Here is a 27,718-nt window from a genome sequence, read left to right on the forward strand (position 1 = left end):
AAAGTCATTTGTCCATTTTTCCTGAAATACGCGGCATTCTGCGTCCACCTTCCTTTTCTTGACAGTCGCCATGATGCATCACTTGTCTGTGTCGGTACTTGTCATGTGTCAGTCACTCCGACCCAATGCAGTGGTACGTACATCACATGCTGTATTCACTGACCCTGACGTTGACTCAGACATAGGACTCTCTCTCGGAAAACTAATGACGGGCGATACATTTTTTTTCCTGATTTTTTTTTTTATTCATGTATGCATATATGAAGATATAACATATAAAAATTGTATTGCATTGCGGGACAGTTGAAATGGCCTCGCGGGCCGTATACGGCCCGGAGGCCGGACGTTCCCCACCCCTGTGCTAGGACCTGGGACATAATCGTCCCCAGAGCCATCTGGGCTCTCTTCTTGTACACTCTTATAATGCAAAAAAATAAGCGTTATTGTAGTATAATTCATCACTTCAAAACGTCAGTATATAATATTGATGACCAGGTTACTAGCTCTGGCAGCTTATGCTAACGAATTACAGTTGCAATTAGTTTGCTATCTTGCTTGGCTGATACAGCTACTTTTCTTAGGCCTACCCGCGCAATTAAAATTATTTTAAGATAACATACATGGTATGTCTGTGAGTAAGATGTTGATGCTCAATATGTACTTATGTAGTTATCAGCACTAATGTTTAATTACCTCAGAATCGGACATGGTGTTTCGCCTTCCTATCAATGTAACTGAATTCACATGAACGCGCATAACTGACGTTTGGAGGGAGGAGCTACAGGTAGCGCGTGGCAGGGAGGGACCAGAGAGAACACAATGGAATCTCAACGGCTGTTTTCTCCCAAATTACCCACCCTAGCTTTAAGGCATTGTAGCCTAATTATTATTATTTTTTCAGCAGGTATTTGTATGTTCTTCAGCTGATTGTTGAAATAAAATATGGAGGAATAACTTCCCTATGATGTCGAATTTGTCCTTTGAAATTTTTGACTTTGCAGACCTAATTGCTGTTTCCATTGCACATAGGCTATTCTAATTAGCCCTACATCATATGACGAGTGTTGCTGATGACACTTCAGAAGCTCGCAGTAACATTAGGCTATTTGTTTATTCTTAATTCTTACTCATAATTAGTTTAGTTAACATGTTTTAATGTATATCAAAATATATGTTAAAGAAACATATAAATTGTGTGTGTGGTCATACGCCCGTAGTTTCTGCCCCACTGAAATGTCGGGTCACCACACGCTACTGTGGAGGACTATAGGAGGACTATGGGGACTAGGAGGACTATGTGGACCAGTAGGAATAGGAGGACCAAAGAAAATCCTTGCGTCGGTATATATATATTCCTTTTTTTTTTTACTCAAAACGAAACTCAGAACTTCTGAGTTTCGTTTTTGAGTCGGTTGTTTCATCAGTAAAAGGGAGGCGCTCAGCGCTCCCTCTGTATAAAGGGATTGCGGGCCTTATCCTCTAACAGTTCACTCTGCTGCACTCCTACAACCAGGAATGAGGTAGGCTACACTTATTTAAACAAAATACGCAGCTTACAGGTGAACATGACAATAATACAATAATAACTGCACTATTATAATAGTGCAGTTATTATTGTATTATTGTCATGTTCACCTGTAAGCTGCGTTCACACCAAAATACAATTGTGTCGCCCGTTTGCGTTGTCGCCCAAGTTTTGTCGCGCGACAAATCATAATCCGTCGCTGTGTACGTTTTATCAGGTGAATTTGTCGCGCCACATCTTTTGCCCGCCAACGGTGCTTCATGCAAAGTCATTCTCAACCATGGCCGAGTAACCACCATTGCATGTCTTTACCTGTTGTGGAAGGGGGAGAGACGTGAATAGACTGCGTCGGAGTTCTCCGACGCAGTCTATTCATAATATTGCAATGACCACGGAAGAGGCAGTGAATGAAGTATTGATTAGACAGCGATTTATTAGATACCATGGTGGTATCTAATACATTAGCGGTGGTATTACGCTAATAAACCGTTGGAACACACAAGACCGGTAACCACATCAACGCAGGTAACTACATCAAACCCCGCCACGCCCTATCCCCACGAGAGCTCCCCCCGCCAGGGCTTGCGCTCGACATAGGCGTTGGAGGCGCCCTCTGGTGGCGCCCTTAATTAGTCAATTAAAATATACGAAACAAACGGAGAAGGGAGCGCAAGTTGATGTCGAGTCGCCTAGGGTGCCGCAACGGCCAGCGCCGGCTCTGCCCCCCGCTACGGCCATCCGGAGGCTCACACATCTTTTGGCCGTGATATTATATATTATAGTATATAATGATACATACTATTATATATAGAGCTCCGGGAGCCGCAAACGGCAGCAATCACTTTCTCCTCCATGCTGCGGTTCATCCCAGACTGCACTGCAGGGAACGGTTGGCCGGTTGAACGCCTGTAGCCTACTCTACGTCCCAGGCTGGGCGTAGTCCTATAATAAACTATCGATTAGAACAGGTCTACTACCTCATGTCATAAACATATATGTGTGTGCGTGCGTGGGTGGGTGCATGTGTGATTTCAAACTTTTTAAAATCAGCCATCATTTTAATTCTGAAGGAAAAATTAGGAAACAATAAAGCAGAATCGGACACTAAGCAGTTAACTTGTAGCATTAATCCATGAGGATTTGGTCACATGACGTGTCGGAGTCATCTGTCCATAGATGTTCCCGCCAAAATCGCTAATTGCAACAAGGTTATCCTATTGGTTGATTGACCTCATCAACCATAACACTGGCTGTCTCTTTATTCTGTTCCTTTTTACAGGAATCTCGACAGAAGCCATGAGTTTTAAGAGCCCCATGGAAACTCGGTAAGTTCGATCTGTTATGTAAAAAAAAATATGTAAGTGGCCTGAAAACGCAATGCATATTACAATTCAATTACAGGACACATCACGTAATGCTGTGGTGGTGCTTAAGGGGGAGCGATGATTTCTCATATACATGAAGAGTTTTCAGGATATTTAACTGGGCGTTAGAAAGATAGTTTAAAAGTTTTAAAACTAAATGGAATAATCATTCAAATCTGATATGATTAGAAAAACATAATTAACATTTACATACATACTGGAAATGAAAACACAATGAAAAGGTTGCAACTAAAAATACCTTAAATTCATGGATTCTAAACATTATAACCCATGATCGATCAATACACACAACCTACAAACCCATCCTGAGAATTAAGTTTTACACAACCACTTATCAATGTCTGAAGGCTGGTTAATTTGTCTTGTGAGATCCGTCACCTCCAGTTATTCATTGGGGTAGTGCAAGGATAGGTTACTCCTGTGTGTTTACTTGAGAGTACAGGCTACATTCTGATTCTGCTCTCTGCACCACCTCATACACCCCCTCATACATGACCTAATATATGACCTCATACACCACCTTATACACCCCCTCTACACCACCTCTACACAACCTCATACACCACCTCTACACAACCTCATACACCACCTCGTACACCACCTCTACATGACCTCATACACCACCTCTACACAACCTCATACACAACCTCGTACACCACCTCATACATGACCTCTACACCACCTCGTACACCACCTCTACATGACCTCTACACCACCTCGTACACCACCTCTACATGACCTCATACACCACCTCTACACAACCTCATACAACACCTCGTACACCACTTCATACATGACCTCATACACCACCTCCAGTGTTGGTGTAGTTACTCAAAAAAAGTAATTAGTTACTAATAACTAGTTACCTCTGTAAATTGTAATGAGATTACTTTACTTAGTTACTTAGTTGCTGCATTTGAAAAGTAACGTCACTACTTATTACTTTACTTTCCCGTTTCTTAATTTACTGTAGATACATGGACAAACATCATAGCCCTATCATTACTTAGTGTTTTTTGTATACATCTATACAAAATAGCATATGAAACCATATGAAACAAAGAAATATGCCTCCCTATAAAATCCACAAACAACAGGATAAACGAGTCTATGGTGAGGTCAATCAGTAACAACACACAAGTTTCAAAACACAGGCTTTGGGAAACATGAGAACAAAAATGAAGTGGTCAATGAAAAACATTAAAATAAAGGTTACTTTATCCCATAAAGTTACAACAGAAATGCACTTAAGCGGCGGTGACACATGCTGTTACTTTATGTGATAGTCCAAAGGGTGAATGAACCTGATCTATTTTGCAAGCTATGACATCGAAAGTGTGTCTTCCTATCACCCTCTCGCAGGCAAGAGCAGCCTTCTCACGTTTAAAACTAATGCTGTCTATCTAGTGCACCGTCATTCCTAAGTAACTTTTGTTTTTGGCGTCCGTGGTTGGGGACACATGATCCAGGGACTCGAAAGTTATTTTGAGCTTCGATTCCATGTCGGAATAACACTTGTCCAGTAATGGGAAAATGTTTTCCTGTCGGATGTTGACTTGCGAGTTGCGGGTATTTTATCTAGTATTGTTCTAAATCTGGGCAATTCAATAGTCGACAGCGCAAGCATGTCTTCTACAATGAACCCTGCAACCAGCCTGTGAATGTATTTCTGTGCTACCTGCTTCTGCGCTCCAACACTTAAACACTCCTTCACACAAGCAGCTATGTCACTCAAATCGATCGCTATGGCAACGTGCAGAGGCAGTCAGGCGCAGCACACACACAGGCAGCACACACACAGGCAGCACACACACAGGCAGCACACACACAGGCAGCACACACACAGGCAGCACACACACAGGCAGCACACACACAGGCAGCACACACACAGGCAGCACACACACAGGCAGCACACACACAGGCAGCACACACACAGGCAGCACACACACAGGCAGCACACACACAGGCAGCACACACACAGGCAGCACACACACAGGCAGCACACACACAGGCAGCACGCATGCAAGCACCACTTAAACAAATCAGAACTTTACACAAAGGCAAAGCGCGTTCATATAATCTAGTAAAGTAGTGTGGTTACCGATATTTTTTGTGTAATGCATTACTTTACTTCATTACCCAAAAAAGTAATATTGTTACTGTAATCCGTTGCTTTGTAACTCGTTACCCCCAACACTAGATTTTTATAAATCGTCACACGGGTTACCTGTTGCTTCGATTTTAATATATAATTCCTTAATATAAATTCTTCAGCTCAATCATTAATTAAGATCCATTTTGTCATCATGCCACATGAAGTTTGTGATTTTTGTTGCAGAAATTCCTTTGGGGCAACAGCCCCACCATTCATTGACTACCTGAAAGATATTCTGAGAGGATATCCAGATGGTGGACAAATTCTGAAGGTAAGTGTGAATTTATTGTAGTGTTTCAGTTGTATTTACGCAAGACTGACAACCATCTTTCCAGAAGGGGAGTTTGCTGGTTAGCATTTGTATTTATTATCAGCTTATTCTGTCTTTTCGTCTACACTCAGTACGTTCACATGCACAGCTTAATCCGATTAAAGCCATAGTTCGACTATGCTCCTCAATCGGATAACTGCACTGAGTATACATGGCGTCAAGAAAATCGATTCATTGGCCGAAGCATTTCATACCCCGGTACGATAGGTGGCGCTGTGCCCATTTCAACTAGTGGTAATAGAGACACCGGTTGACCTCTTTATGTAACTATGAACAACAAACTCAGGCGGCCGCAGCATTTGAGAAAGATGTTTTCAGTAGACAGCTGTCAGCTCACTTCGGGTCCATGTCATTTCTCCGACGCTCCATTGTGCTGACCTCTCGGTTGTATGCAGACTCCTCCGGCGGCGGTGGAGCAGCTCCTCTGGGAGACCGCATACAGCAACAATCCCTTTCTCCTCTATGTCGCGGTTCAATTTGGACTTCAGAGAGTCAAAGCCAATGTTCCTTTCCCCCAATTCCTTCTCCACCATGGCCAAGATAACCCCCACTACGAGTCTTTACTTGTTGTGGAAGTACCAGAGAGTCGGAGAACCGGACGCAGTCTTTAAAGGCCGTGTTGCAGGGTTTATTTTCCAACGAATTTGTGCAATTTGCTTGTTGTTAATAAAGATTTAAACTGTTATCCATTGTATTTGATGTTGTCAGGTATCACAAAATGGAATGTAATGCGAAAAAGTAGGTACTATTTTAGCGGTTTGATATTGATTCTCATTTCCCCCAGAATGCATTGCATGACGTCACGTTGGGGAGACACGGACCAAAGCCGCATTGAGACCCTTGAGAGTAGAGACTAGAAAGAGAGTGTTCAGCAGATTATACAGATACATAGATAAATACATAGATATTATGTATAGTTAGTATATGCTACACATGAACCTCCTAAGATGGCGCAATTTGATTTGTTCGCTATCTCGGGATATTGGGCAATATCCCATGATTGACATCTCAAACTCGTTTTTGCTAATTTTGCTAATAAATAAATGCTAATAAAAACAAATAAACCGATAATAAAATTAGCGGTGCTTCGGCGGCACACCTGCCGGAGCTGCCGGACTGCCTCCCGAGCTGCCGCCGCAGCTTGGGAAAATACCATAATATGTCTCTTTTAACCATCGGAGAGCGTCGTTTGAGCTTATAGAAAGAAAATTGTGTCCGAACGGATATATGATTCGTATGCTGTGGAAGACCATCTTCCCAGCCGTTTGATGGATGAGTCCGACAGCCCTCGTTCGGCGGCTGTAGTTGCCGCTCCTATCCGGAAGGAGTGACCAGTGTGGAGGAGATATGGTAGGCCACAGCCTTCTACCACCTTAGCGAGATGGACTCTGAACCGCTCTTTTTTCATTGGCAAAATAAATTGTTAGGCAAAATAAACAGAGGTGATTCGGGGGATGTACGTTGCCGAAGCTTAAGAGAGTGAAGCATAGAAGCATAAGGACAGAATGAGTTGTTGGTTCTCGAAATAATGATAGTTACACCTGCCTAAGCTATCGCTTTTAGACCCTTTTAAGATTATAGAAAAATGCCTAGAAGAGAAAGTGATGTCGGGCAAAGCATGGACCTATAAAGAAAAGGACAGCGGATTAAAACATGGCTCCCATTCATTCCTTTGAAAACTGCTCATTGGCAAATGGCAACATCAATGAGAGAATTGCTTCCGTATCATGGGAGCCTAGCCACGCCCTAGTGCATGACGTTCCGGATGTAGAAATACTCTCGTTCTCTAGCATTGTTTGCCATGTAGCATCATAAGGTCTGAGCGAGCACAGTTGCATTGTTTACCGACCATGGAAGTATAAGTTACTAAACCCCCGATGATTCTCTATGTGATCTTTAAATAACAATCCTCCTGCCATCAGGGTTACAATTCTTATTTAACAATTATTATTATTATTAACATTTATTATTTATAATATCCTTTTAGATTAGTTTATCCCTTTTGGTTTTATATATATATTTATATTAGACTATTAATATTATAAAAAATACGTAGGTCTCCCATAATCATTCAGGTAATAAATACGTCCGTGCCTGTTACAGCCATTTCAATGATATGTGTGGTTTGGGGTTTCCACACTGGGTAGCGCAAATGGTATGGATCCCACAATGGGCCCTATCTTGCATCCGGCGCAATTGACTTTCTGCACTGACGCATGTGTCGTTGCTAGTTTGCAAGTGGCGCAGAGTGTTCTTTTCCCTCCACTTCCACGCTTGTAAATTAGGGAATGATCTTGCACCCCTGGGGCGGTTCGGCGAAAGGAGGAGGCGTGTTGTGGCGCAAACGTTCCCTGGTGCTATTTTGCAGTTTCAGAAAGCAATTGCGCCACAAATCAGGAAATACCTGGTTTAAAGTCACTGGGGCGTTGTTCAGATGCTATTTAAGGGCGCATGCATAATGTTGCTTGTGCACCTCGCGCATACACTTTGCTTCTCTCATCTACATAGCCACACATTCTTGGTGAATTATTTGGGAAAGAACAGCTGATACAGCGGTAATAAGTTGTACTTTTAAATCAATGCATCTGCAAACACCATACAACAACCACATATTTTCTTGGCACAGACATCGTGTACAAGCCCATAACTTTTAGGATTGATGAGTATTTGATCGTGAGAAAACATTATTTTACCGCGAGTGAGTGTTAAAAAGAATGAATGAATGCGGGCGCGCGTGTGTTTGTGTAAAATAATTAATGTAAGCGGGCGTGCGTGTGTGCGTCCATCTGTTTGAACACACGCAAACTAAACTCGTAATGCATAATACAGTAGGAGGGGACACATGCATATTAGGAACACAAGTCGATTACGATAATGCATACAATACTGGTAAGAAACAATGTTTGTTAATGTATTGCGTATATCATTAAATAGAACCACAGTTACCGCATATCATATGTGTGTTTTCTTTACCGAAATTCATTTGAGGACACAGTGTTTCTGAATTTGTGGAAGAAAACGCTATTCCATGTGTGAATTAGGCCATATTATTTGGCCATAAACTGAGCCATTTGAAGTTTGAAATTCATGTGGTCATGCATCTGTCTCATCGGAGACTGCAAACGCGCTGTCAAAATATCAACTCGTCAGATTCAAATGCGCTCATGGCTCTTAAAGGTGATGGGAGATGGCACTCTCATTGGTTTATTGCACGTTACCCAGTTCTGTTCGCCGCTGGAAAAGATCCCGCTCGGTTCTTTTCAGGCATTTGATCCATGATTCGACATTCACGGTTCTGGGCTGGTTACACATCTCGTGAGCACGCATAATCTACGATAACGTAAGCTTGGCTTGAACTAACCTGAGCAAGGCGCGGCTGAACTGCGTTGATGGAATGGCTCTAGCCTCAAGTGGAAGTTGGCTTAATAAACTAAGCGACGCCTTTGTTAGCGACTTTGATTGAATACCCCTCTGGGCTGCTTGTACCTCTAGAATTGATGCGCGAATGAATGGCTCCTTGTATGAGCCGGAAACCTCCCTAGGCTCTTCACATGAGCCGGACGCCTCTGTAGTCGCCATGTATATATGTGGCCTGTTAGTATGAATGTGTGAATGTATGTCACACTATCCCCCATCTTTACACAGGAGCTGATCCAAAATGCTGATGATGCCGGAGCCACAAGAGTTGTTTTCATCCATGATGAGAGGAATTATGGTCACGAGAGTATTTTGACTGATGAATTTGGAAAATATCAAGGTATGTATCATTTTAGGAAAATATATTTGGTCAACTATTTATCCATTATACATGATTTAATTAGGGGGCGCACAATGTGCGAGGCACCCTACTGTAAGTGTTTTTATTATAATCCCGCCACTCTCTCTTGTTTGAGCATAACCACTCTGTCGCCTACCACATGGTAGAGCGCAGATTTTCAATTATTCCTAAAACAATTTTAATGTATGAGACAAATATGAGAATATGAGAATGAGATGAATAAGAAAAATAAATCATTGAACAGTTTTCTACCAATTGTACTGTTGCCATGTTATCATAATAAAATATGATCATATAAGATTGACTTAACAAGGGTTGTAGCAGGACACCTGTTCCCAACAAGTAGTGTGGTCTGAAGCCTAGGCCCTTCACCAGGGTGGCCCAACCTTTTCTGAACAATTATCATCTTTTACATTCTGCTAAGATCTACCAGTCCAAATAGGGAGCAATATTACTGATAGCCTACCAGTGATGCCAGTAACGCATAACTTAGTAACGCGTTACTGGCCTCGGACCACTTTTTTCAGTAGCGAGTAATCTAACGTGTTACTATTTCCAAACCAGTAATCAACTTAAAATTACTCATCAAAGTCACTGTGCGTTACTATATTTTTGTTTTTTTACCGGATCACCGATTGGCGTTGGGAGCGATGGAGTGGTGTGTGTGTTTCTGTCTGTCTGACTGCCTGTCTGTCTGTTTGTGTGAGAGTGCGTGTGCGTGTGAAGCGTAAGTCTCCAAAGACTTCAATCTATCAGATGCGAGTGTCGACCTTGACTCTCCAGAGTCCGCGCCACCAGTTATTAGCGGCGGAATTAAAAAAAAAAAGATGAAATATTCTAAGCATACTAGTCCTTGGGGTTATATCTTCAAATACAAAGACATTTAGTGCAATAGGCAAAGTAACATGGGACAAAACATAACCCCATGGGACCAAAATACATTCTTCACTGGTTTGAACAATCCTTTTTTAATTAGTAATAGTAGTAGAATTGGATCACAGCTTGAAAAGGTTTGTAGAAAACTGTACCGTACCTACTTGTGCAATAAACAAAGTAACATGGGACAAAACATGGCCCTGTTAATCATACAGAGCAGAACATACAAGGTGACACATTGGAGGCGTAGGCCTACACATTCTGCCTGAAGTGGACCTATCACTTGGAGACATGAAGCCTGTCCCTGGTTTTTAAAATCCTCTCAACAATCAGGCTCCAGCAGGCTAACTGACTTTTAGAATGTCATTTAGATGAGAGTCAGATAGATGCTTGTCCAAAAAAATTTGGCCAAATATAATTGGTCGTGGGTCAAATTTGGCCCATGGGCCCCAAATTGGGCTGCCATGCAATATAGCAGTCAACCTGAAATGCAAATTTTTTAACAATTATATCTGCTTACCCCTTTGACATACGGTCATGAAACTTTGAACGCATCTCATCAGACCTAAGCGGAGGCTGTCCCTCCGTTATTAATTCATGACAGCCTTGGCCCTTTCTTGACTTCATGACTGTCTACGCATATCAAACTCGTGCATGTTGCAGAAAATGGGCACCAGCGCCCCCTGATGTCACACTTTTTTTTTTGCTCTTCCTTGGGTCCCCATTGAATTGAATTTTGCAGCTGAATTTGGCATGTTGAATTTGGGGACGTTGAAAATATTTAAGTTGAAATTTATACATCTGAATTTAGCATATTTTATTTTTTAACGTTGAATATTTAGTTAAAGGGATAATTCACCCATTCTGAACCAGCGTTCTATCAATATAAAATCGCTAGTGTAATATAAAAAAAAGGTCTTTCCCCTCAGTCTAACCCAGTCTTCCCTTGGCCCAGCTTTCCTGATCTGATTTTCTCCCGAGATGATGTCAAACGTCGCGTTTGACGTCATCTCGGGAGAACTTTGCTTGCATGCTAGAAGGGCCGAGGACTACAAACCACTGGTTCCGCAAATTTGTGAGCCCACCAATAAGGAATGAGGGGGGGGGGGGGGGCCGGGAGCTGGCGTACGAGATGTAAACACAATGCCTGCCATGTTTCTTCACCGCTTAGCTAGAGAACAAATTTGCAATGTGAAACAGCCAAAGTGGATTTTGAAAATCTATTGTTGGATTCGGACATTCAGGGCTATTAGTACGAGCCAGAATACAGCCAGGAAGCATTGACACAAATAGAGGAGGAGGCTGCTGCGGCTGAAGCTGAACAAGCCATGCCTGTTGCCGAGGACGAGGAGCCGGAGCGCGCCGGTTTGCTCTGTTCGCCTATAGACACTAACACAGCGATGAAATTGAGCTGTGACTATTTTGACTCTAGCAAACGCACCCTACACGTTTTATTTTTGTAAATAGTTCATATTTTTTCATGAATAAATCTTCAAATTCATGCTTACCCAAGTGCTGTTATACTAAAGTAGGCCTACTGTATAAGATAAACACTTATTTCAACTGGGGAGAAAAGGTTGAGTACAAATACTTGATATGCTGAGCTACTGTAATTAGCAAATGTTTTTATGCTGTACAGTAATACAAATGATGCGTTTGAAAAAACGAGGGCAGAAGTCTAAACTAGTCAACGTATCGCGGGGATATGTTTAGACAAAGTTTGCTACCACTCGGGCTAGGACCATGGGTCCTTCCCCCTCCAAACGAAACAGGCGGGATCTGCAGCGGGCGCAATGCACTGTGGGAGTTGGAGGACTCCTTACTTTTGAGCCAGAGAGACACTTTGTGCCTTTTCTCAGGCTAGGATCAATTTTCTTTGCACATTTATAATACATAGAATTATTTACTTTATATAACCTTCATATCTCCACCTATTCCCTTTAAATTCAGAAAAAAATCCAGATACGTTATCTCAATGCATAAATATTCAGTGCTTAAAATTCAATGGCTTTTTATTTTCAAATCCGATTAGACAGATTTACTTCCATACAGAGAGAACTTTAGGGCAGTTTTCTGTAATGGCTTGTCTACATTGAAGCTACTTCCTGCAGTCTCTTCAGAGACACTACATGAAATAACATAATACCCATTAGGTATCTTATAAAGTCTGAAGAAAGATTGTTTATGGTCTAACTTCTGGCAGTGTAAGCACGATCCTTGAGAAATACTACTTCCAACTGTTCTGAAACAAACATAGTACAGATCATGCTGAGCTAACTTGAGTCTGCCTTGAGAAACTTCATGACACAAAATCACATCAAGGACCCCATCCAGAACTTTGGCTTAAAGGGGACATATTACATGAGTGTGATAAGCAGTTACAAGCCGTTTTGAAAATTTGCGTCTTCTGACATCACTAGTGGGCGTGTCCACCTAGATATGTGCTTGATAGATGAACAACGTTTGCTTCAGTCCACTGGGTAGGCTGGTAGACTGATCTATTCAGCACACATCTAGGTGGACACGCCCACTAGTGATGTCAGAAGACGCAGTTTTTCAAAACGGCTTAGTAAGCTGGCAGAAGGTTGAATTTCGACAGTGGCTCTATAACTTGAAGTGACCTCCAGCAGTTGTATTGCTGAATTCACCATTTCCAAATGCGGGCTGCATGCCTGACACCATTCATTGCTGCTCGCAGCTGTATTTATTTATTTATTATTATTATTATTATTATTATTATTATAAGGCTGCAATGCACAAAGTGTGAGGCACCCTGTTTTAATTGTAAATGTTTTTTTAAGTATTATTCTTCAGCGTTTTCCTATCCAGCCATAACTGCCCGATAGCTTTTTATGAAACCGGACCACAATGGTAGGGGGTGATTAATGATGCTCCCACTGTTTTGCTAAATGGTCGCACCGATAGACTGAAACTGAAAACTTTAAACAAGCAGCTCTCCCTTTGCCCTAGATCCATGGAACTTTGCGCACATGTGTGTGTATCTTTATTGTTATTATGATGAGAGCTGTATAATGGAACATTGCTTTATTCATTTAATTATTTTGTCGTTTAGGTCCTGCTCTCTTTGCCTTCAACGATGCAAGGTTCACTTCAGAGGACTGGCAAGGTATTCAAGCTACAGGAAGAAGCATCAAGCGCAAGGACCCAAACAAAGTTGGGCGCTTTGGGATCGGCTTCAACTCTGTGTACCACATCACAGGTACAACAAATCAAATGTGCTAAATTAGCCCCACAACTTCTGCAGGGTCAGCAGTGTTTCTCATGCATTCTACAGTATATTCTATTACTATTCTATATAAACTATTTAATTTGATTTCATTCTCAGATGTGCCATGGATCTTAAGCTCAGACCATCTAGCCATGCTAGATCCCCATGAAAAACTTTTTGGACAAGGACATAGGGGTTATCAGTGGTCTTTAGCTGATAATAAAGACCAGGAATCTTTGAAGACTTTCGAGGATCAATTCAGGCCATTTCAAAACATTGTCGAACATCTAGTCCAAAAACAGTGGACGGAGGTACTCGAAGACCAGCACTTTGATGGGACACTTTTCAGATTTCCTTTGCGCAATGAGATATCTAAAATCTCAGATAATTTGTATAATTCAGACAAAGTTGCCAAGCTTTTTGTCAGCTTCATTGCAGATGCAGAGTTATGTCTATTGTTTTTAAAAAGTGTGCGATCCGTGTCTTTAATTCACGTCATGACAGACAGCTCTGTCAATGTCATGCTTGAGGTGACTAGCTCATGTTCTGAAGGAGCAGTTTTGGAGTCAAGGGATGGATCAATCATCAAGAGCTCAACACACTTTAAAGACATAACTGTCACATCAGAATACCGAGAAGAAACCAAAAATTGGCTCTTGACTACTTGTTGTCTGAAAGAGGGCAATGTGCAGAAAGTGGATTCACTGGCAGAGAAGCTGAGTTTTCTACCACAAGTTGACTTGGCGTTTCCATGTGGTCAGAATAATGACAGTGGGGACAGTAGATTGAGTTGCTTTCTCCCACTTCCTAACAATGAATCACACAAGACTGGACTTCCGCTTTATGTCAACGCATGCTTTGGCCTCACAAACAACCGAAGAGAAATCAAGTGGCAAGAAGAAGATCAGAAACAAGACGAGGGTGCCATGTGGAATGAATTGCTGGTCAAAGAGGTGCTTCCACAAGCATATCTCGTGATCCTTAAAGATGCCATTGAATTATCCAAAAACTCTGAGCTCCCTCTCTCCTCTGTGTATGGTCTTTGGCCTGACTTTACACAACTTGAGCATAAAGAAAAATGGCATTCAGTTGCCAAGAATGTTTTACAACGCTTATTTAGGGAGAATATTGCTGTGCTCTCTCTTGCTGCAGATGAAAAAATATTTGTCTGTCCTTTAGAAGCTGTGCTGCCCTGTAATTCTTCAACAAGCCTTAAAGTATCAGCTGCCATTCAAAACGTTTTGATTTCCTGTGGAGATAACCTTGTGAAAATCCCAGAAAGGGTGGAAAGAGCGATTGAGATGGCATACCCACATCCTGAATCCCTGAAACGAGTCACTCAAACCTTTCTCCGGACCATTCTCCACAAAACAGATTTGCAGAATGTAACAAAAGAGGAGAAGGTATCTCTTTTAGAATATGTTTTAAGCGATGGAACTTACAAAGAACTCCAGGGCCTTCCACTGCTTCCTCTCAGTGATGGCACTTTCAGATCCTTTACGAACAAAGCGGAAGACGTTGCTTTCATCGATAGCCAAGACTTTCCAAGGTAAAATACCCGCTTTGCTTGATAACCAATCTATAACCTTCCCCTGTGTCTGTAATGAGTATGGTTTGATTATTTTTAGAAATAGCACATATATAAACCATTTTAACAGCATTCTTCCAGCAGTGTTTATTTAGAGCATATTAATAACTTCAATTAAATCATTAACCCCTTTCACACTTGCAGCCACATGCTGGTAATTAATGGCAGCCGAGCATTAAATTGGACATATATTCTTTTCAAATTGCAGTGGTTCCGGAGCCATGGTAAGAATTAATTTCCGGGAAATGACAACAGAGGTTTATAACTGCATTGTCAGTGCTGTTTGTCCGTGCAAAACTCACCTGTTCAGAGTTCATCTCGACTCTGCATAGAAACCAATGCACAGCCACCATTGAATGTTGTACGTCCTGGCACTTGTACATTGCACTTATTCAAGGTACTTAATTGTGTAGCATCTACAGTAGCTGCTATCGCTGCTTTACACGGGGAATGGGTTAGCCTAGCGATTGTAATACTTGCACTTGGTTCTATGAGCGTCTTTACTGTACCGACAGCGATATATTGTTTCACTTCTTATGACAAATGTACTTATTGTAACAAATGCACTTATTGTAAGTCGCTTTGGATAAAAGCGTCTGCTAAATGCCCTAAATGTAAATGTAAATGTTTGAATGATAGCATTCCGCTAAAAACAGGTGTGTCTTACGCGAATGCAGACACTGCTATCTTTTACTGGAAATCCTTATTCGTTAATGTTACGTCATCTATGTGTGAAAAGGGCTAGTGTGCTGTTGGTAGCTCTCATCTATACTCTTAGATAATTAACATGAAAGTCAACTCATTCCTCGACAGGTCCCTGCTGCCTGGTTGCAAACACTTGTTCATCCCTCAGGACCTGAGCACCACCTGCCAAACACATCTGAAAACGCTTGCCACAAGAGGTAGGCATGTTGTTTTGTGTATCATGTATTTACATTAACACCCAATTTGCATGCATTTAATGCTGTTTTCCAATGGTCTATTTTCCAGATATATTCAACGTCATCAACATTGACGCAGACAAGGTCACTGAACTGGCAAAGAGGTATTTGCCTACGGATTGGAAACAGGGAATGGAGCATGTCACCTGGGAAATTGGAAACTGCCGGCATCCACCAGCCGGATGGCTTCAAGAGTTCTGGAAATTCCTTAACACACATTTCAGAGAGTTAATTGATTTCACTGGCATGCCTTTAATATCCATCGAGTCCCAAGTGGACCCCACACAGCCCATGTTACTCGCAAGAATACAACAGAATACAACCCTAATTTTTCAGAGAAGCAAACAGGATAGCTTGCCACAGCAGATTGCTGAATTGGTGAGAAAAGTTGGCGGCACCGTTGTGAGAGGAGCAGAGTGGCTTAAACATGAAGACATAGACTCTTATGTGCTGCCCCCTTCTCCACGGAGTGTCCTTCAGGTCATCATGAACACAGATTCTGATCATCTCATCAAAGTAATTCAGGCAGTTTCTCATGATGACAGAGAGGAACTCAAGAACTATCTCTGTTGCCTGGATTCTCTCTCAGCCAGAGAGCAAGATGTTCTCTCAGAGTTACCTTTGTTCCAGACCATGAAGGGATCATGTGTTGATTCTCAATCAAAGCAGGCTGTAATTGTGGGTTCCTGGTTAACGATCCCAACAGAACTCCCTATGCCTGACAACGTGATACAGTGTGTCACTGAGGCCGACCGCAGACTCCTACAACAACTCAACATTGATATCCTTGATACACCTCAAGCAGCTAGTCTACTGATTGATTGTGTTCAGTGTGATGCTTTCGGAAAGGATGCTACAGAGAAAACAATGACATGGATTTTAGAGCATGGTGGTAACCTGTTCTCTCAAAATAAAGCCTTAAAAGCCAAATGTAAGGAGCTGAACTTCATTCAACTCAATGAAGGCTGGAAAAAGGCATCACAATTATTTGATCCCAGAATTGAAACCTTCAAGGATCTTTTTCCTTTGAATTTCTTCCCACCAGCCATGTACACACAAACAGCAAAAATGCTTCAGAGTTTAACAGAACTTGGATTGCTAAACAAGGAAGCAGATCTCACTACTTTGCATTTGTTGGATGCTGTCAAACAGATTGAGAATTTGCAACTTAACTTTTTCAAGAAGGCTGTCAAAAGGGCTGAGGTCATTCTTAGCCTGCTCAATAAAAATTATGTGCTGTCCAAATTCTCTAAATCACAACTCAGAAGCCTGTTGATGATGAAATGGGTGCCATGTGTTAAACCAGGACAAAAAAACAAGGAGAGACTTTGCTTCTTCTGCCCACATGAAATAGGACATTCAAAGTATGAGGACATTGTTGGGCATGTAATGCCCCTGAAAAAAGAGCTGAGTGAGGAGGTACGCAATAAACTTGGCATCGAACACTTGCCCCCACCCCTCAAAGTGTTGGAAAACATGTCGGTGATGTCATCAAATGCACATACACGAATCGATCCAGATGGAGATGTGGATTTCAACAGGAAGCTGCATAGTACTTACACATACATGCAAGGTCACATTCATGAGTTTGCAGAAATTGTGACCAAGGACACAAAGTGGCTGTGGGCACACAACAAGTTTGTTTCTCCTGTGGATCTAGTTCTTCACTACCCTCAAAATCTAGATCTAAGTTCGTACATTGGGAAAATTCCGAAAGAATTCCTTCCTTACCAGAAGTTGCTCATCCATTTTGGATTAAGGCAGCGCCTTTCAAGAGAAGAAATAGTTGGCATTCTTAATCAGATCAAAGGCTCCATTGAAGAAAGGCAGATACCAGTTGGGAGTCCTGGTGAACTGAAAATGGCGATTGAAATACTCAACTGGATGGGGAGAGAGAAGACAGTTGTTGAAGAAGACATCCCTGTTCCAGTCATTACCGATGATGAACATTTTACCTTAAAGCCACTGTCAACAACAGTCTTCTGTGACATCAGCAGAGATGGTTTTGAGGCACTCAATAATCATCAGGAAGAATTCTATGTCATTCATGCAGAGATACCAAGAGCCACTGCTGAGTGGCTGAAGATCCCACTGCTCAGCACACAGATACTTAGCCCTAAGATGTTAGGAATACAACAGTGTGGACAGTCGGAACCGATCACAATGCGCATTAAAAACATTCTGAATGAATATGACGAGGAACATGACATCTTTAAAGAGCTGATTCAAAATGCTGAGGATGCTAGAGCAAAGGCATGTAGGTTCATGGTTGATTTCAGAGTGCACAAAGAACCACCAGAAAGTCTTTTAGACCCTGGAATGACTGCTTGTCAGGGGCCCTGTCTTTGGTCGTATAATGATGAGCAATTCACGGAGGCTGACTGGACCAATATCGTCAGAGTAGGATCTGCCTCAAAAGAGAACATGGTTGATAAAATTGGAAAGTTTGGCCTCGGATTCAATACAGTTTATCATGTGACGGACTGTCCCTCCATCCTTAGTGGCAGTCATATCCTCATGCTGGATCCAAATGTAACCCATCTGAAGAAGCACATAAAGGAAAAAACGAATCCTGGAATTAAGCTGGACCTAACCCACCGTGATCTTTTCAAGTGGTTTCCAGGGCAGTTCAAATCGTATGAAAACATCTTTGATTGTCATTTAAGCAGGCTCAGCACTGATAAACCCTACGAAGGTACTCTCATCAAACTACCCTTCCGAACACAAGAAGAGGCTTTCAAGTCAGAAATAAGCACTAAAGTGTATGACAGGGTCAATATTGTTGGTTTCCAAAATAATTTCATGAGCAATTCACAAATGTACCTGCTCTTTCTAAAAAATTTAAATACAGTTTCTCTACAAAATATCACTGAAAATGCCTCAACTCCTCCACAAGATGACCATATACAGACTCAATCTTATGTCTCAAAGACCATTGTGAGTAGCATGAAGATACCAGACCAAACGTTAAAAGAGCAAATTGAAGGAGTTGAAAGCCTGGTCAGTGAAAATAAAAAATGCTACGAATTGATTGACTGTCACACAGCACAAATTATCCAAATTGAACAACAAGAAAGTGGATCAGTCAATTTCTGGCTCTTATACAATTGCTTTGGAACACAAGAGTGCCTCAAAATGATTCATGACAAAAACAAGGAAGCCAAGTTCACTCTGCCTGTTAGCGGAATTGCTGTGCCTCTCGACAAAAATCCCAATTCAGAGAAATGGAGGCCGTCAAAAACAGAATTAATTGGTCAAGCCTTTTGCTTCCTTCCTCTCGACATTCAAACGGGTCTTCCAGTGAATCTGAATGGGCCATTTGCAGTGACTTTGAATCGGAAGGCTCTATGGGCAAAGGGAGTGAAAAATGAGTGGAACAAGGCTCTCCTTCAGGACCCTGCAAAATCAGCATATATCACTGTGCTCTCTGTATTGAAGAACATGTCTGAAGAAAAAGACTTGGAAGGCTACTGTTACTTCATCTATTGGCCTGATCGGGAAAAAGTGACAAAACCATTTCAACCGTTGGTGGATGCTTTTTACTCTGCTGTTGTCCATCAAAATGCACCAGAGATCTTCAGTGATGGCGAGCACTGGTGTTGCTTCAACAAGGCTATCTTTTTACATGAAAGCATTGAAGAGAACGAGGAAATTGGTGGACTTGCAATGAGAGTAGCGCAAAGCCATGTGAAACAGCCCTACCATGTGGTTCCTCTTCCAATTTGGCTGAGAAACAGCTTCAAAAAGGCTGGCTTCCAAAAAGATATAGAGAGCAGAACATGGAACTGGGAGACATTTTATGAAGAAGCTGTGTTTAGGAATCTGGCTACCATGGATGCTGAAGGTAGGAATGCTCTTGTGCTGCATGCCATTGACCTCGACTTGACTGAAATTGATGACCTACTGATGCACCATCCATGCATTCCTACAAAGGGTGGACAACTTCAATGCACCAAGAAAGTTGTTAATCCTACCGGAAAAGTGGCCTGTCTTTTTCAACAGACAGAAGGACGCTTGCTTGAGGGAACCGAAAATGACTTTAGTGCCCCTAGAAGAGTGCAACGTTTGTTGAAACTTGGAATGTTGAGTGACCATATCCTATTGGAAGAAATTGCACACAAAGTTGGCAGCATAAATTATGTGTGGAATAAAGACCAAAACAAAGCATGCATACAATTGAAATGTATTATGGAACAGTTGTGTGTTAATCTGCATGACAAGGACTCGCTCTACTGGGAATCAATCAGGAACACTGCCTTTCTTCCAGCCTTTTCTCCAGAGTCGGAAAGGGTCACACTTCAGAAGCCTATTGATGTTTTTAACGACAAATACCGCCACCTTGTGAACATGACAGAGCATGTGCTTGATCACACCAAATTGGAAACATACAAAGTTGATACAGTCTTAAACATTTTGAGAGTTCGTCAGAGTCCACCACTTGAGACAGTGCTACAACAGCTGGAAAGCACTAGTTTAAAAAAGCAGAGCTCCAACGAAACAAGGCTTCACGAGATAGCCAATGAATGCTATACATTTCTCAATCAGTGGCTCGTGCAGCATGGAGATACCCCACTCATTTCAGAAAGGGCACATTCATTTCCGTTCATTCTTGTTGGTTGCAAGTTTGTACATGCACAATGTGTGGCAGAAAAAGAGGAATTTGAGGCAAAGCCATACCTTCATGTACTTCCATCTGTCTTTGCACATTTCAAGAGCCTCTGGGAGACTGTTGGCGTTCAAAAAGAATTCACAAAAAGTCAGTATCTCACTGTTATCGAGGGATTACATGCCTCACATGGACAGAAGCCCCTTTCCAAGCCCAATCTCAATATCTGCCTCACAGTATTGAGGGGTTTGTATGAGAAGAAAGAAAAAATAAAAGACTGCCTCATCCCCAATGAGCATGGGGTTCTGCAACCTGCAGCAGAGTTATCCTTCAATGACAGTCCCTGGATGCCGCTCAATTTAGGAGTGACACTTTGCCATGAGGATATTACTCGAGTGATGGCACGCCATTTTGGAATCAAGACAACCAAACATCAAACTCTGGAAAATTCCGTAGTTGCAAACATGTCACCATTTGACTTTGAGTTTGAGCAGCGAGAGGAACTGACAGTGAGAATTAAAAACATTATTGCGGCCTATCCATCCAAGAAAGATATTCTAAAAGAGCTAATTCAAAATGCTGATGATGCAGAAGCCACAGAAATCCACCTGGTCTGGGACAAAAGACACCACGGAACAGAAAAAACCTTTGGAAAGAAGTGGAACCATCTGCAGGGCCCTGCATTGTGTGTCTACAACAACAAGGTGTTCTCTGATGCAGATCTGAAAGGCATCCAGCAGCTGGGAGAAGGTGGCAAACACAACACTCCAGGCAAAACAGGAAAATATGGAATTGGATTCAACTCTGTGTATAACATAACAGATTGCCCTTCTATCTTAACTGGAGATAAAATACTCTGCATTTCTGATCCAAATCAAACATACATTAAAAGCCCATCAGGGAAAACTTCTGGGTGTGGGTACAACCTTGATTCAGCTTTTAAGGAGACATACCTTGATGTATACGAGTCATTTCTGCCCAAGGAATTTTCTCTTGAAGAGGGAACAATGTTCAGATTACCGCTGCGAATTGGTACAATGGCAAACAATTCTAAAATCTCAGCCCAGGGTATCACTGACCACGACATTGAAGGTTTGTTCTCGGCCCTTCTTGATGACCCAGAGGGGTTGATTCTTTTCTCAAAAAATATTCAGAATATACAACTCCATAAAATTGAAGACTCTGGAAAACTGGAAAATGTCTTCAAGGTTGAAAAATATGAAAAAAAAGAAAGAAAGAAAAGAAAAGACAAAAGCTACAAGGGAAAAACTCAATTTCAAATGAAACTACAAAATGCCTTGAAATCGGACGGCTCAGTAACACCATACCAGGCAATTTACAGAATACAGATTTCAACGTCCTCCAAGAGCAAAAGTGAATGGGTAATTGCTGATCAGTTTGGATCACTTAAAGGTGACAATGGTAGACGGTTAGACAAGCTGCCTCAAGCATCAGTTGCTGCATGTGTGGACTGCAAGCCTTACATAAAAGAGAATTTCAAAGGTGGAACCTTTTGTACCCTTCCTCTACCTGTTCAAACTGGCCTCCCAGTCCATGTGAATGGGAACTTTGAGGTAGACTCATCCAGGAGGGACCTATGGAAAGAGGATGGCAAAAGTTTGAAAGTAGATTGGAATGGAGTTTTGAAAATCGATGTCATAGCTCCCCTGTACGCTGACATGCTTTATTACATTTGCCGTAGCATTCCAAAGAGGATCATCCGTTCCACAAGTGGAGACAGTCATTTTCTCCATGATTATCTACGTTTTTTCCCATTTGTATCAGAAGGTGTTGCTCCGGACTGGCAAGAAATGATCCATGAAGTTTACAGATCAATTTGCAACAAGGCCTTTGATGTCATTCCAGTGTTGAAGAGAACAGTACAAAACACCTCATATGTGTCATTTAGGGAGGACTCTTTTGAATGGTGTAATGTCAAAGAGGCAGAACAAACTGATTCACCTCATTTGCCACTAGAGGAAGACACACCATCCATCAACCCCATGTTGGAGAGGCTTGGAATGAAATTGGTTCCTTTTTCTACCGATATGGCAAACATTTGGGAAGGTTTCAAAGCTGCTGGGGTGAAAGTTAGGTCTGTAAGCCCTTCAACTGTGAACGATTTTCTTCGAGAAAAGCCACTCAATGATCCTACCAAAACCACGAAGGGTTTACCATTGCCAATCAAACAAACACTAATTCAAGATGGAAAAACATGCGCCAAACTGTTGAGTTTCTGCTTGAAAGACAAGGGCTTGAATGTTAAGAAGAACAAACCTTGTTCAATAAGTGGACTCCCTCTTCTTCTAACAAATGACCACATTTTGAGGGTGTTTGATTCCAGCGATCCTAAACTATTCACCAGATATCATTCTCTGTTTTGCGGATATGAGAGGGATTTTGTTGATTATCGGACAATTGAAATGCACATTGAAGTTCTACAACCCAAATATGTTAAAAAGTTAACAATTCCTCATGCAGAGAAGTATCTGAAAGCTATACTTCCCCGTCTCCTCAAAGACTGTGAGGTTGATCCACTTTTTGGTTTCCGTGTACCAAACGCAGCAATAGAGAAGTGGTTGATAAGGACTTGGCAGTTTTTCACAAGTCAATTATCCCAATGTGAACACGGTAAGCAAAGTATGACATTAAGAACAGTTCGGGAGCTTTTTGATGGCTGTCAAATGCTGCCTGTTGTGTGCCCAAGGTCAAATAACAAACACTTCTTGCAAACAATGATGAGCATGCCAAGTGTGATTCCATTTAGTTCGAATGAGGGCATACAAAGCATTCTGTTTAAACTCGGATGCATGATTTTTGACATTTCATTCTTCTTAGGGCTTGGATCACAGGTACTGACAGTGCTACACTCTGAATTTTTGAATACAAGGGATAAAAGTGCTGTGTTGGACTTCGTTTTCAAACTAAATCCTTCCGAGTTTTGCAACCTTTCTAGTTACGAGCTAAATGAGCTACAGAGGTTTCTACAGGTTGGACTATCAAAATCAAAGGACAGGAGTCAGTATCAGAGAAAAGTCAAATCTTTGCCAATATTTGAAACACCAGATGGAAAGCGAGTCAGGATTGATGGACCTGGACAGGTATTCATTGTCAACGGCATGACAAGCTTTCGAGACTTGTTCAATCTGAAAGAGAGCAGCAGCACTTTTCTTAAACAAAGTTCAGAAAATGAGCAACTCTCTGAAGAATTCCAGATCCAAATCCTTTCTGATCTTCAGTATTTTGTTATGTTCGTTCTGCCTGTCATGCATGCACTCACAGAGGAACAGATTCTTCGCTCCATCAAAATGTTGTTGTCACTGCAAATCGATTCGGAGTATCCTAAACATGAAGCAAACATCATTTCCTCAATGAAGGGAGTGAAGCTGATCCGCAGTGTCGAAGGAAATTCAGAGATGGCATCATTCTACTTTGATGACCATGTGGGGTTGTACAACATAATGTTGCCTCAAGGGAAATTTGTGCCTCAAAGATTTTGGAAGGCAATTTGTGGCACATCCATGGAAATACAAGCAAGAGAATTGGTTAAGAAACTGGGAATGAAGCATTCTGTATCAAACGATGAAATCATTGCTTTTGCATACCAAATTGAATCTGAGTCTAAAGGGAACTGTGAACTGGCAGACTTACAACTAAAAGCATCTGAACTGCTGAGTACTGCAATGAAAAAGGTAGGAAATGACAAGGCACAAGAAATTGACAATAAATTGATCAAGTCCTTGGCTGACATCAAATTTCTTTTACCAGTGCAAATAAGAAAAGATCTGTGCACCTTTCAACATCCAGCTATGGTTGGGAGAACTTTAGCTCTCAGGGGGTCATTGATTGGAAATAATCATCAGCATTTGATTTGGACTTCCATGCCAATCATAGCTTTCAACCCAAATGACATCAAAGAAATTATAGAAATAGCTGGAGCCTTTGAAGAACCACCCTTGATGTCTGTCACCACAAACATGGCGAACGTCTGCCAGTTACCTTGTCAGTCTGATGATCTCAACAAAATAAGGGCTGTTGTTTTCAGGCATTCATATGCCTACTTACAAAACACCACATTTTCAGTTAATGGATTAACTGGCCTGCCTGTTGTGTTAGTTGAAAACGACACACAACTTGTAAAAGCTGAAGAGACTTCCCTTGGACTGCCCAACGACTTGGACTTCAGGCCCTACTTGTACAAAATCCAGCCAAAGGATGCAATATATGCAGAGTTCTTTAAGAGAATTGGTGTGACTGAGGAACCTACAGTAGAGCAGTATTGTCACGCTCTCACAGCGGTTTTCCATGATTCCGTTGAAAAACAAACACCAAACTCAAATCAAAAGAACACCATCAGGCGGGCTGTTCAGCAGATATTCCTCCTACATAAGAGACAGAAAAAAGGATCCACCCTCATATTTTCGGAGATGTTGTACCTCCCGTCAAAAGATGGCAAACTATACCCCTCAAATAAACTCTACTTTAATGACACAGTATTTCAGGCAAGCAGGTTGGAGAAAGCATTGGCAAATAAGCTGCCGCTACTTGCGAGCCTTAGCATATGCCATTTGGGGGACGATATGTATGAGCATCGTCAACTGGTACAAATGTTGCCAGAAAATCTTCAGCCCAAATTGCTCTCTCAGTGTACCGAGGAGCGTTTGGGAAAATCAAACATGCACATTTGTCAGGACGGAAAAAGCTGTGAATTCCGTATATGGTTTGAGAAACATCTGTCATCTATAGCCTTCCGACATGGACTTATCTGTCTCCTGAGAGAACAGTCAAAAGGCGAAATCACAAAAGAAGAGGCTGGTGACATGTGGAGGCAGACGTTTGGTAATATTCAAATCATCTGCTGCAGGAGCCTTGAAACAGAGCTTTGTTTGGATCAACAGCCACTGAATGATACAGTGGAGGAGGCTGACGTCTATGTCAAAAAAGGACAACAAGAATGCACCTTTTATTTGAAACACAACGATGACATGGCTCCAAAAGTGATGAATGAAATAAGCTTGACAATGACAAAAGAGATAAACGCTCTATTAGGGAACAAACTTGCCTCCAATCATCTACCTGTCCTTGGGCTTCTTTTGATGTGTGACAGCTTGCCGGAGGTCCAGCAAAAGCTCGCAAAGCACGGAATTCATGACAGCGCAGAAGCGGACAACTCTGCTCTCTACCCAGCAGAACTTGGGAGTGTTATCCCAGATGAATGGCTTGACTGCCTTGATATGAACACGCTCAATAACTTTGAAGAAGGCGAATATGTAGGCTATTTGAGCAATGACATCTACATTTATGCAGTTATTGTCAAGCAAACGCCTGGAGCCACTGGAATACTATCACGCGGGTATGAAATCCAAACCAACAACAAAGAGTTCATCGAAGTGAGTTCGCTTGAGCTCTATCAGTTCATGCGAGAAAAGAAGCCCAAATTGAAAAAGATGAGCATTAAATCAGGAGCATCCTGCATGGAACTGGAGCTACATGAAGGATCAGAGTGGAATGGAAAAGAGGAGTTCTCTGAGGAAACATCCTCACCTGGCAGGACGTTGCCAGCATCTTTGGATGAAGTCAAAAGGGAAATTGACAATTGTTTGGAAGAAATCTGGACATTTTCCAAGGAGGAGAAACATACAGCCATAAAAAGACTGTACCTCAGATGGCACCCTGACAAAAACCTAGAGTGCATTGAGATTTCCACTGAGGCATTTAAATACCTGAAGAACAGAATTGATGAACTGACAAATGGTAAAACTGCAGATTCCTCAAAGCCTAAATGGAACGGAAACTTCAGGGATTTCTATGAAAATTGGAATCAGGAGGCCCGGCGGCACAGGAAGGGCCGGGAGCGATTTAATAAACAGTATCGCTCCTATAGTTACAACTTCTGGACACATCAAGAAAATGTCCCAAGGCCAAACCGAGCAGAGGCCCAGCGCTGGCTGCGGCAGGCACGCTGTGATTTAGCGGCAGCTGAGAATGACATTGGCAGCGGGAGCACAGAATGGTGTTTGTTCAAGGTTCACCAAATCATGGAAAAGGCTCTCATTGCTGCAGAGTACAAAAGAAATGGTAAACGTTCCGCTAACTGCACCATCTCCATCATGGCGGCACGAGTTGCTTGCTTCGATCCTCGATTAAGGGAGCTGACTCAAATAGTGGACAGTGTAAAGTTGCTTGGAGTGGATGCCAAGAAAACTCAATACCCTGACTATGCTTCCCTTAACATTCCTCACGAACAGTTCAAGGAATGCGATGAGCGGCCAGCTGTGGATATGGCTTCAAAGCTTCTGCACATAATAGAGGCTTATGTTCATTAAGAATTTTTGATTAAATGCTGTTTTATCTTACTTTTTTTAAATGTATTTTATCTTAAAATTCCATAAACAAAAGTTGGAAATAAATCCAGAGAGTAGGATGATATCTTTTTTACATTTTAGATCTTTTTTATACATATAGATATCATTTAATTAGGATAATTTTATAGTTCCATGCATCATTGTATGTGGTGTTATGGTAATGTGAACACAATTTTCACTCTTTATTGAACAAACCTGTTGAACAAACTTAAATATTCCTTAATGACGAATGGAATAATTTACTGTTTTGCAGGTTTTTTTCCATATACTCCTCTATTATTTTACTGTTAATGTAAACATTGTTATGTTTGATGCAACTTTTGATTTTATTAAAACCTTTGAGGATAAATGAAGTGCTCTATATACACATTGCAATGGGTGCATTACCTTTTAAAACGTCCTCGATATGCACTCAGTAAAACATTCCAATTCGTCTTTCTATGAATGTTACTATGAATAATAAAGGGAAATAAACAAAGGATTCCCATCACATTGTGTATTTGAGCATTCTTTCTTCGACAGAACATTGGAATAGAAATACTAGAAATTATGAATATTCATAAGTTTCAAAAAGCTAACATCTTGAGGCTCAGGTTCCTAGCATCAAGTCAGTACACACAAATGAAACAAAAAAAGATTTAAACTTGTATAAGTAAAGTTTTCTTTTAATAAGAAATTAGGGTATGAAAATAATGATAACCAACCACACACCAGACAATTGCATCTTCTCATTGTTCAATGAGGAGTAAGTCCTCTCGGAGTAGAAGCATCCCAGAGTCTGCGTGGGCCCTTTATTTGACTGAAGCAACAGGAAGCAGCCCAAAGGTCATTCACTAGAAAAACACTCCAACCAAGTCTGCAGTTCAGGTGAGAAGGCAGTTCATGGTTCACTAGATCCAGCCTTTGTTATGAACCCACAAGGAGTGTCCATTGATAGTC

At 41.6% G+C, this 27,718-nt stretch overlaps 1 protein-coding gene across 2 annotated transcripts; it reads left to right on the forward strand.

Moving 5' to 3' along the window:
- The first annotated feature begins 1,449 nt into the window (after positions 1-1,449).
- Positions 1,450-27,258, forward strand: LOC307090522 (sacsin-like). Of its 2 annotated transcripts, XM_079757212.1 has the most exons (8): positions 1,450-1,520; positions 2,805-2,850; positions 5,249-5,336; positions 9,042-9,153; positions 13,124-13,270; positions 13,397-14,828; positions 15,681-15,769; positions 15,858-27,258. In XM_079757212.1, the coding sequence occupies exons 2-8, from the start codon at positions 2,822-2,824 to the stop codon at positions 26,738-26,740; spliced, it is 12,780 nt and encodes a 4,259-aa protein (XP_079613338.1). In that variant the 5' UTR covers positions 1,450-1,520; positions 2,805-2,821; the 3' UTR covers positions 26,741-27,258. The 2 variants fall into 2 exon arrangements, with proteins under 2 accessions (XP_079613338.1, XP_079613339.1); XM_079757213.1 differs by lacking the exons at positions 15,681-15,769; positions 15,858-27,258 and adding an exon at positions 15,012-15,638.
- Positions 27,259-27,718: the final 460 nt, after the last annotated feature.

Source organism: Pollachius pollachius (assembly GCF_949987615.1).
Source record: "Pollachius pollachius genome assembly, chromosome: 19".
Lineage (NCBI taxonomy): Eukaryota > Metazoa > Chordata > Actinopteri > Gadiformes > Gadidae > Pollachius > Pollachius pollachius.

Coding starts and splice junctions, on each gene's coding strand:
- LOC307090522 (XM_079757212.1), top strand. CDS start 2,822: ATGAGTTTTAAGAGCCCCATGGAAACTCG. Junction 2,851..5,248: donor AAGAGCCCCATGGAAACTCG/GTAAGTTCGATC, acceptor TTTTTGTTGCAG/AAATTCCTTTGGGGCAACAG. Junction 13,271..13,396: donor CTCTGTGTACCACATCACAG/GTACAACAAATC, acceptor TTTCATTCTCAG/ATGTGCCATGGATCTTAAGC.